General features: G+C 38.4%; 1 protein-coding gene across 1 annotated transcript; it reads left to right on the top strand.

The window, feature by feature from the left end:
• Positions 1–1,081: 1,081 nt before the first annotated feature.
• AGR3 (anterior gradient 3, protein disulphide isomerase family member) lies at positions 1,082–8,363 on the top strand. Its single transcript, XM_075495552.1, has 7 exons — positions 1,082–1,187; positions 3,386–3,449; positions 4,752–4,804; positions 5,447–5,523; positions 5,783–5,846; positions 7,465–7,548; positions 8,314–8,363. The coding sequence occupies exons 1-7, from the start codon at positions 1,082–1,084 to the stop codon at positions 8,361–8,363; spliced, it is 498 nt and encodes a 165-aa protein (XP_075351667.1).
• Positions 8,364–11,046: the final 2,683 nt, after the last annotated feature.

Genomic DNA, 11,046 nt, shown 5'->3' with positions numbered 1-11,046 from the left:
CATCCTGGTAACTCCTAAAGCTCAGCCTCTGAAAAGTGGAATCTCCAGCGAGAACTGATAAGCGGACTGGGTGGTATCCTGGGCTACATGCATTATAGTTTTTAACTAAGTTCAAATCACCAGGTATCCACCTGAATATCTGAGCTTTAATGCCTAAAGATGATTGTAGTGGGCAGAAAGAAGACTTATCAATTAAAAAAATTTGGCTTTGCAATGTCGCTTTCCTTTCCTCAACTGTTGCTTTTTTTCTCTGACTTTCATCAAGACCAGAAGTTACTGAATTTCTTATAATGACCTTTGTCACGAAGAGAAGCAAACACCTTCAAAATACTGAAATAGCCAGGAGCACAGATGGATTGTCTTATTAAGCAGGACTTGAGCTGAAAATCAGTTTAAAAATGCCTTGAAGTATGGGGAAATTTTTTGTTTTCATTGTGAGAAACAGCTGGAAATTTCTTTGACATTTATCTCACAATCTTTAACATCCTGGTTCACTGAGTGCAGGCTAAAAAAATGATGGTAATTTCAACATTCTGAAGGGATTTTCCAATTTAAAATGTATTATACCTGGAGGCAAATACTTGTCAATTTTTCTATTTTATTAAGGAGGATATCATGAGACATGTTTTGATCAAAAAACCTACTATCCATGAAAAAGATCCCATGCTGTTACACTTCAGTGAAATTAAAAAACTAACAGACCGAACAACTAGTAGCACTGTCCTGAAATTTTCATGATCCAGTATTACAATGTTGTCCTAGTTCATAAGAAACAAATGCTGGGTGACCAGAAATGAACTTTGTTGCCCTGATCGCACTGTCGTGAGAACTGTCCCCTGCAGCCTCATTTTGACAGCTGAAAGCAATGCTGCATGATAAAATTAAGCACCTCCATTTTGCACTTTTCTCACAAAGGCATTTATAGAAATAACCAAAACTACTTCTGTAGTCTAGATTGTTAGAATACCACTAAGACACACATTGATTTACGCTGTACCAGGTAACAAATCCACGTGACTAAAGCCGTTGCTTTGTTTTCCAGTTTCCTTGCTGCGTTGAAAGGGATCTTCTCAAAGAAATAATGCTCCATTCAACATTGGCCTTGTCCTTCCTGCTAATTGCAGTCTCTTCCAACCTCGCAATGGCAATCAAAAAGGAAAAAAGAGCACCTCAGACGCTGTCAAGAGGTACTGTATATTTACTTTATGTAGTTACCTCCTCATCTTCCCATATAGGTCAACAAATGTTTTTATTTAGAATATACCTGAAAGCGTTACTGAGGTGTGTTTCTCTAGTGTTAAGTGACACCCTAAGTAGTGCATCTTCTTATTCCATGTCATTTCACTCCATCAGTTTGTTCTTAAGGATATGGCTGAGGGCCTCATGTAACCTGCATAATTTATATAATTCACAGTGACCTAGTAGAAGCCAATAACCTAGCCAATAAACTGAGTCTCTCAAATCAGGATGCACTTGTAGGACTATCAGTGAAAAAATATTCTTTCGTATATCAGTTAAAAGATACTATGTTATGGTAACTTATTATCTACTGAAACACAGTTTCATAACTTCAGTTGCTATGGAACAATGTTTCTACAGACCCATTTTTATACACAGAACAACAGTTTGAGCTACTGGTGGGTTTTTCTGCGTGACTTTTTTTTTGCTTTTGCTTTTCATCATATAGTCACATTCATGCTTTGCAGTGAATAATTCACTTGTTGTGGTGCATCATTTTCAACCTGGAGGTTAACTAAAGACCCTACTTTAAGTTATTTATGCCTGATCAATCCCTAGAAATACAAGCAGAGAAATAGCTGAGTGAAGTCTTTTCCTCTTCTCCATCTTCCCTCTCCTTTCAGGCCTATTCACCCCAAAACATCTCCAGCTCCCTCCCTGACCTCTTCCTCAAGCTGTGCAAAGCCTTCAGACCCCACTGCTCACCTCTGAGGTCTTCCCATACAAAACACTGGCAAAGTCCCACCTGTCACAGAGGTCCCATCTGAGCCTAATTGCTCAGGGAGCACTTGACAAAATCATGCAACACCTCGACTAACCAAAGAGAAATTGCAAATCACTTCTCCTAAGTGGTATCCCCGGAGAAAGGTTATAATCAACCTGGTATCTATTGGCTATCTTGCCTAGATCATTATTTATTTTTCCCACTAAGCCTAAATGCATAAAAAGATAACAAAATCCCTTCAATTCTGGCAATTTTGAAAAAAAAAAAAAACAACAAAAACCAGTCACAGAAACAATCCGTTTTCTAATTCTGATTTAAAGCCTTTTGGGATGCCTTGAGCACTTCACCTGTAATTTTCACAGATCAAAGGGGAACACTTAAACCTGCTGCAAAATGACCCTAGCTGGCTCCTCTGTGCAGTTACCTACGTTAGCAGTTGACTTCAGCCAGGGCTGGGAACACACTAGTCAACGTGCCAGAATCCCACCATCAACCAGACAGATCTGTAACTGAAATCACTCTCCTGAAAGAAGAGATGACCTAAGAGCATCACAAGCAATTGTCCCATGAGAAAGCTAACAGCAAATCACTGCATAACCAGGTCTGGTCCAAGCGCTGTCTAGACAGCATAGAAGAAACAGAGCCTTAACCTGGTCCAGATCCAGAAGCTGTTCTACAGTTCCCATGAGGGCCGTCATGAATGGAGCAACACTGCCTGGGAGGCAGGGATCTACTACACAGGGGCTGGCATCTTTGGGATCTGAAGGCATGAAAGCAACTGGATTATTTGCTTTTTGAGATCAGTGGATCACCAGCTATGGATGAGCTATGAAGCTGATGATTAATTAGGATTTTGTTTAGGTGGAGATTTTTGTTTAACAGCCATTCTTTTACTAAATTATAAGTACTTGCAATGCCAGGGATTGAAATTCATGGCTCAAGAGTTAAGCTTAAAACCCAAGACTACTCTAACAATGTTCATATTAAAGTCTATCTTATTTGAGCTGTCATATTTTATTTTTTTCTCTAACTTTATAAGCCAACTTTCTCTTTAAGCCCCAGGGTCTACATGAAATATGGAGCAGACAATATAAAGATATAAAGGATTTGGGTGCTGATTTAGGGACCTCTGAGTTTTCAGAAAGAGATCTAATAGGTTTGCCAGAGGACTTGAACTGGATACTCAACCAGCCGAGGGTTTTGGCTTTGTTTTTTTGGCTTTGAGGGGTTTGTTTTTGGGTTTTTTTAATCTTCCAAGGCACCTATAAGGAGATGTAGAATTAGTATAGCCACAACGTTTAAGAAACTTTGCCTGAAAAAAACCAAATCCTATTTGTGGACAACTGTTGATAAATATAAAAAATGTAATTTGTTATGAGTTACTTACCTGGCCACCAGTTAATCCTTGTGTTATATTTCTAGGGTGGGGAGATGAAATAACCTGGGTACAAACTTATGAAGAAGGCCTTTATCAAGCAAAAAAAAGGTAAGAGATTAAAAGACAAAGTTGTTAATCAGATAGTCATGCCTGAAAATACTATAATGAAACAGAACAAAGAAACACCATGACAGCTGATCTGCAGACCACGCAGTTAAATAAAACAGATTTAGTGCCTATAAATAAAAGTTGTTGCAGGGGTCTTATGACTCTGAAGCAACATCATGGGCCAATAGGAAACTCTGTGTTTAACACTGCTGTTTCTTTGTCACTACAGCAGTGTTGTCATTTGAATAAGCAAAGATAAATAGATACTATAATTTTAAAAATACATCTTATATATATATATGTATATCTCATTATTCCTCTGATTCCTTCCTTAATCAACAGCTGGAAATCAGTTACATTTGCTCTTGCATGGTGATCTACTGCCTCTGATGTTTCCTCCAACACTTTATTAGCTGATGTATGTGCATGATGTACTCACAGTTTCTCACTATCCTGGTAGAAAGTTCCACTCTGAATCTTCTCTGGGATTCAGCTGAAAATATATTTGAGAATTCATAACTATACCCATTTAAATCTCTATTACAGTTCATTTTAGATCATAATAGTGTAGCATAAGCTATGGTTAAATCGAAGGCAAATTATTTTTAAAATCAAAGGCAACTAATTTCATGTACCCTATGTGAAAATGGCTAGGTACTGAACAACTCTTGACAGTGATAGCAGATCAGCCATTAGTAACTGATTTACTGAACAGTAACAGTAGTTTAAAAAAATACAGGAGAAAATGCACAGAATTGTTTTATGTTTTGACTTCCAAAAATATAAAATGTTGATACTTTACTAAACTCTTTACAGAAAAAAAAAATTACTGTATATCTGTTCAAGAAAGCTTAAAACCATGAATTTTTTCATGGGAAGGATTTGATGATAAACCCAATTTTATAAAAATTATTTTATTCCAGTTCATACAGATTATTTTTACTTTCTTAATCATGGAGAACATCACACCTAAGCAGTATTAAATAGCTCTTCAGTTTGATTATATACTAACTGGGAATGAAATGATGATGGCTCTATTGTTTCTTTCTTCTAGAATTTCTTACTTTAGAAAACCTATTTAGATATAGAAACTTTATTTCTCTATTTTGTTCTTTTATGAAGGAGTTACGTTCTTTTCCCTTGCCCAAAAATTTCTGTAATTCTGTATGGAATGTCTGTATGGTTTTACTGTGGGTTAACATAAGATGAAATGTAATTTGCCTTTTCCAGTCTGCTAGTAAAATCACCCATTTGCATACTTGTCAAATGATCTAACTACATGTTTTATTATTATTAATAAAGTAACAAGCCACTGATGGTAATTCATCATTTGGAAGACTGTCAATACTGCCAAGGTAATTTTGATTCTTTGAGTGTTAAATTTTTGACCATATTTTTATAAGAAACTGCACCTATCTAGATATATACCTGGCACTTACTGAAAATTACTTAAAGAAATAGGTAAATGAAAATGTATTTGAAAGCTAAGAATTTATTACTGTTATTTACAAAAACTCCACTATGAAACTACCCAACAAAGAACATGAAAAATACTCAGTGCTGCTCTCCTCCTATCTCTAATGCAGCACTCATCAGTTTAAATTAAAAGACACAGATTTGCTACTGACTCATTGAACAGATTTAATATTGTTTAGCTCTCCTGAACTGGTAACTAGAGAAGGAGACAAGGACAGGGCTGCTGAAATTGATCTAATAGAATTTTCTGAGAATAATGCACTTTTGTCAAGCTGAGACATGGTATCCATTGAGACAGGCTTCATAAATAACAGAAGAGAGCTTCCATTTTCATAGCCGGGAGGTTGTACTGACATGGGTCAAAAAAACAAAAAGCAGTGATAGAGCCCTTGAGTGCCTCTCAGGAATGTGAATCAGCAGAGACAGGAACAATGTGGCCAGTCTCCAGCCAATATGGTGCCTAAATGCAGAAGGAAAGGCAGTATTTGAGATGGACTTCAAAATGATCGTGTTTCTTCCAGCACTGAAGAAAGCTTTTGCAGAAAATGAAGAGATACAGGAAATGGCCCAAAATAACTTCGTTATGCTGAATCTCATGGTATGAAGGGTTTGGGAAGGTTTGGCTTGTATATTTTCTTGGCTTGTGCTTTCTCTTTCTTTGTCTTGCTTTTTCATGTCATTTTAGCTAAATATCTCTGGCATTTCAGTAACATGTAAGTACAGGCATTTGTGCATGTGTATACACACACAAGTAGTACCTTTTTTGGTTTTGTCCTCTGGTACAAGACTATTCACAGGTGGTACTACACCAAAATTTACAGAAAAATTTTAATAATTAGCTTTAATTTCTCTGCCAGCATGAAACCACAGATAAAAATCTGTCACCTGATGGACAATACGTGCCTCGAATCATGTTTGTAGGTATGTATAATATTTACGTATCTTCAAAGATGTGATATCTGAATCTATGCCTTTGGGGACATCAAAATTATTCATTTTACAAGAATAAAATAGCTCAAAATTTATCATTACCACGGCATTAGTTTGGAACTTGGCAGATCTGAGTTCAGTTCCCCCTCTATCGCAGGCTTTGACCCTCGTAAACTTCCTCCGGGTACAGATACGTTCTGAAGGGTACCTAATTTGTGTTTGGGAGCAAGACGCTTAAATGTCCATTAGCATCTCGGCTTTTGCTCTCTGTGCTTCTTCCTAGTGCTATTATAAGACAAAGTTTAGTGAAAACAGTCAAATATCTGACTGAATGTAGATGTCTACAGCGTGGACATTACCACAGAGCAAGTCAATAGTCAGTGGCATCTAAGGAAATTATTTATCCCATCATAAAGCTTACTTCTGGAATAGGTTGAATGAATCATTCCCCAGAGTGCCTGTTGCTTTCCACTGACTGTACAGGGAGCCTAGAGTCACTAGTGCTGTGGTGGCATCCAAAGTTAGGTGAGATGAAGCCCACACTCGGAGCGTAATGTAGTAACAGGAGTTAGTTAACAAAAAGCTTTGAAGGGGAACTGGGAGAAGAGATGTCCACAACAACTTGCTCCTGTGATGGAAACATTAAGAATCACAAGATTTTCATTCTGAAGGCTCTAGGTAGGTGTTGTGGTTTAACCCCAGCCAGCAACTAAGCCCCACGCAGCCGCTCGCTCACTCCCCTGCAGTGGGATGGGGAAGAGAATCGGAAGAATAAAAGTGAGAAAACTTGTGGGCTGAGATAAAGACAGTTTAATAGGTGAAGCAAAAGCTGCGCACACAAGCAAAGCAAAACAAGGAATTCATTCACTCCTTCCCATGGGCAGGCAGGTGTTCAGCCATCTCCAGGAAAGCAGGGCTCCATCACACATAACAGTTACTTAGGAAGAAAAACGCCATCTCCAAATGTCCCCCCCTTCCTTCTTCCCCAGCTTTATATACTGAGCATGATGCCATATGGTATGGAATAGCCCTTTGGTCAGCTGGGGTCAGCTGTCCCAGCCGTGTCCCCTCCCAATTTCTTGTGCACCTGGCAGAACATGGGAAACTGAAAAGTCCTTGATTTAGTATAAGCACTACTTAGCAACAAAAACATCTCTGTATTAACACTGTTTTCAGCACAAATCCAAAACATAGCCCCATGCTAGCTACTATAAAGAAAATTAACTCTATCCCAGCCAAAACCAGCACAGTAGGTCATGCTAATACTGCATTATGTACACATGACCCTCACTATGTGTGCATCCAGTCAAACTGGCCTCCCCTGATGTAACCCCAGAACTTGTAAAACAGGATATTTTTCTTTAAATATGAATGAAATGCATGTATAATCTATCACTTAAAATGAGCTGCATAATATAAAAATGAGCATTAGCTTTTGTTCAGGATTTCTCCAAGAGCAGTTGGTTGGAACAGAGCGTAACAGCCTCTTAATTGCCTCATTGATGAAATCGGAACAGCTCAGAAACAGGGCTGTCAAAGTAGTGCCACCCACATCGCCCTCAGCTGTTGCGGGAATGGAAAGCACTGTTTAATACGATTACTTTTTCAGACCCATCTCTCACAGTAAGAGCTGATATCACAGGAAGATACTCCAACCGGCTTTACACTTACGAACCACAAGACGTACCATTCCGTAAGTGCCCCCTTCATTGTGTTACTTTGCATTTCACCTTGTAAGCAGCCAGATGCATCCCATCCCAATCATTTGTGCTTGAGAACCCATTAAGATCTCAAAGTAATGAATAAGGACTGCGTGTGAGCATTTGCAGTAAATTATAACAGTCTAACCTGTTCTAGCAAAACACTTAAGCACACCTATTGTCCCATTGAATTTATTGGGACTACTCAGGTAAGACAAGTTGAAAGATCGTGGGCGAGAACTTTCAGGATCAAGATCTGAGCAGTTTGTTGGAGAATGGTGAAAGTCACTATGCTCAAAGGTATCCAACTGTGCAATGTAAAGAGCCAGTGGTGGGCGGGAATCAGAAAATAAATGTTGGTGGTTACCTGGGTACCACCTAACACCCATATTTCAGAAAAGAATGTGATTTTTCAGGTTGAGCTAGTCCTTTCTCTATACCATCTATCTGATACCAATGCAGTATCTCACCACAAATATGCACTTCACATCTGATTACCAGGCTTGCTGTTGAGAAGTGAGGGAGTTGAAAGCAGCCTTGTCAAATCCCTTTAAGTTAAACATTTTGATTCACGCAACTTTTTACCTTCTGCTTTAGTATCAATGTGAGAATTTTCACAACAGAAAGCTCTAAAATATAAGGTGTAACCATAAAATAATTTCAATGTGAACAATTTACTAATCAAACTAGGTGGGCTTTTTAATTGTACAAATGCACTTTAAGTATTTTTTTACAGTTCTTATTTATTTTTCTTTCAGTAATAGAGAACATGAAGAAAGCACTACGCCTCATTCAGACAGAACTGTAACCAGCAACAATGGAATGACCATAGCCTCTACGAGGTGAAGCTGCACTAGGAAACCTAACATTTTAAAACATTTTAGTTAACCTCTCTGTCTCTACTATCATTTTGAACTCTTACCAAGCAGCTTTGGTATATCAGATTTCATAAGAAACTTATATGTACAATTTGAAGAACAAACATAGAAAGACTATTGTGTCTATTTGGAAAATAAGAGGAGAAATCTAATAAACACTTTTAAATTAGTTATCTGAATAACTGAAAGTGATGGTTTAAGGTGCAGCAACTTGGAGCTGTATTTTATCAGTCCAGCTGTGACTTTGTTAAGTCAGCTATGACTTCTGACCAAGAGTTATAACCAATCTTTTTGATGTCTATTTGCAATTTGTTATATAATTTAATAGCTGCATCTCAGCTCCTAATTTTTATTTTTATTGCAAGAAGCTTGTAAGTCACTCTGCTTTATGCACTTATTTCTCATTAAAGGAAAAGAAGTTTTGCTGGCAAATCAGACAGGAAGGCTGTTCCTATAGATTTTGGAATAGCTTATGTAGAAAAAAATCAGTGATCTGGGCTTAGTTTTCTTCTGTCTAATTCTTTAACTATCATTCTGATAGCTGAAAACCGAACCGACATTTCACACTGAGCATGTGGTCTCAGTGAGGTGATAATCATCAAACAGCAACTACAGGTTTTGCTATGATAAAGATACAATGAAGCAAGAGAGATGGAAGGAGATAGTCCCAGAACTCCACACCTGAGGCTAAGTGATGCTTGTAAAGTGTGGTATGGGAAAAATGAGCAGGCTTGTCCTAGCTCTTTTCATTTAAATGGCCCTTGTCATGATGAGTCATGACGGGCCATCATGATGGCCCTTGTCATGATGAGTCAAATGAGTCATGTGAAGCTCATCCAAGGTCATTCCCGCTTTTTCTGTAGCATCCCAACCCAGACATCGTGGTGGCAGCTTAGTGAGGGGATCTGTACATACAAAGTCTTCACAAAATTTCCCCAGGATCACTGTATGCAAAGGCAGATGCCTGTATGAGTAAAAAGCTGAAGTCAGTTGAAATAGTTTGTTATCCCAGCAATGTGCTTTTTCATTCGAGCAAGACAGTGAGTGAGACATCTGCAATAAAAGCACATATGTTATGTTATGTGCAAAGCACCAGTGTCACTTGTTTGTGCTACCTGCCATTTCCTATGAAGCTGCCTATATACACATATAAAAGATAAAGGAAGGATCTTTGCAGGACAGCTTTGCTAATTTACAATACCTAGTATTAAATTTGTCATGAACGAGTTATATTGTGCCTATCTATGTCTTCATAACTATGTAAAATTTTGATATAAGAGTATATTTCAACAGATAGGTGATAAATGACCTGTAGACTAAGAGAAAAAAAAATCTTGTATTAGTCATTAACAGTATATTGTCTTCATAATCAGTTAAATGATTTTTTAACCTATGGGAAAATGCTAGAAACAAAATTAAACTGGTAATCACATTCCTTTAAGTTGTGTTTAGCTCTGTTCATTTATGCCCGTATCTGTTGCCCAGATTTGGCAACATTTCCCAGTCTGTGGGCACACCCTCTTTCGAGCATGCCAGTGGTGTTCAGGAGCAAAGGACGTGAGCTAGCTGCCAGAGATGACACAGGATAGCCATGGCAGCACTTTTAAAGTAGGGTTGAGAGAAGATTTATTTTGGGGAGAAGCACAGCACAAAATAGGAAATGCTTAAGTATAGTAGATTCAAAATATTACCAAAAGATTAGGTGGAAAGTGGTGGGTCTTTGCTGTCATATTGCAGGGAAATTCCCCCCCCCCGCCCCCCAATTCACTTTCAACATCAGCCAAGATCATGGGAGACATTGGCTTGAAACAACCTCCGCTCTAACTCAGGCAGGAAATCAAATGTGGGATGGTTACACCATTAGCCAAACCCTGCTTCACCTACTTAAGATTCAGAAGACTAAGGTTTCAGGCTCTGGAGGGATATTGGAGGGAAGGCTGCACTTGTGGAAGTATTTGCATGGCTATGTTTTCATTCCAGTGTGAAGCAAAAACTTTGTTTCAGGTCTGGAAAGCAGCTGCAAAACAAACCTGTTGTCCTCCCTTTAACTCTAGTAGTGACATCTTTGTCCATGGTATTCTTGTTTCCTTGTCTATTACTACTACTATTACATTAATTGCAAAGATGAGAGTGTCTGCCATAAAAGACTACTTCCATGGATTACCCTAGTCAGTCCAGATATCAGCCTTTCAGTAAAAGAAGGGTATCCTCACACATACAAATGCTGAAGAGCATAAATATGCTGAGGGCTCCTCTGGGATTATACAGTGGATGATCACTTTAATGCTTCTTTCCTGTTAAGTAGATACATACACATATATACAGCCCAAACCCAGGGATGATGTCCTTTTTGTGCTGATGGCTGTCACTTCACACTGAAATGTTAATACGTTTCTATACTAAAGAGTGGGAAGTCACAAACACAGTCTGATGTCACATCAATGTAACTCTGTAAGAGAATGCTCAGAGGGGATCTTATTAATGTATATAAATACCTGAAGGGAGAGTGAACAGAGGATGGAGCCAGGCTCTTTTCAGTGGTGCCCAGTGATGGGACCAGAGGCAATGGGCACAAATTGAAACACGGGAGGTTCTGTCTGAACATCAGGAAAC

This window comes from Mycteria americana, chromosome 2, assembly GCF_035582795.1.
Source record: "Mycteria americana isolate JAX WOST 10 ecotype Jacksonville Zoo and Gardens chromosome 2, USCA_MyAme_1.0, whole genome shotgun sequence".
NCBI classification, from domain to species: Eukaryota; Metazoa; Chordata; class Aves; order Ciconiiformes; family Ciconiidae; genus Mycteria; species Mycteria americana.
Note: the sequence above shows the minus strand (reverse complement) of the source record. Positions and strands in the feature narration are given on the sequence as shown.

Bases quoted from the DNA above. Each gene is read 5' to 3' on its own strand.
- AGR3 (XM_075495552.1), top strand. From the start codon at position 1,082: ATGCTCCATTCAACATTGGCCTTGTCCTTCCTGCTAATTGCAGTCTCT. The intron at 5,524-5,782 runs GTATGAAGGGTT...TTTCTCTGCCAG, and splicing joins TCGTTATGCTGAATCTCATG to CATGAAACCACAGATAAAAA. The intron at 7,549-8,313 runs GTAAGTGCCCCC...TTTTTCTTTCAG, and splicing joins ACCACAAGACGTACCATTCC to TAATAGAGAACATGAAGAAA.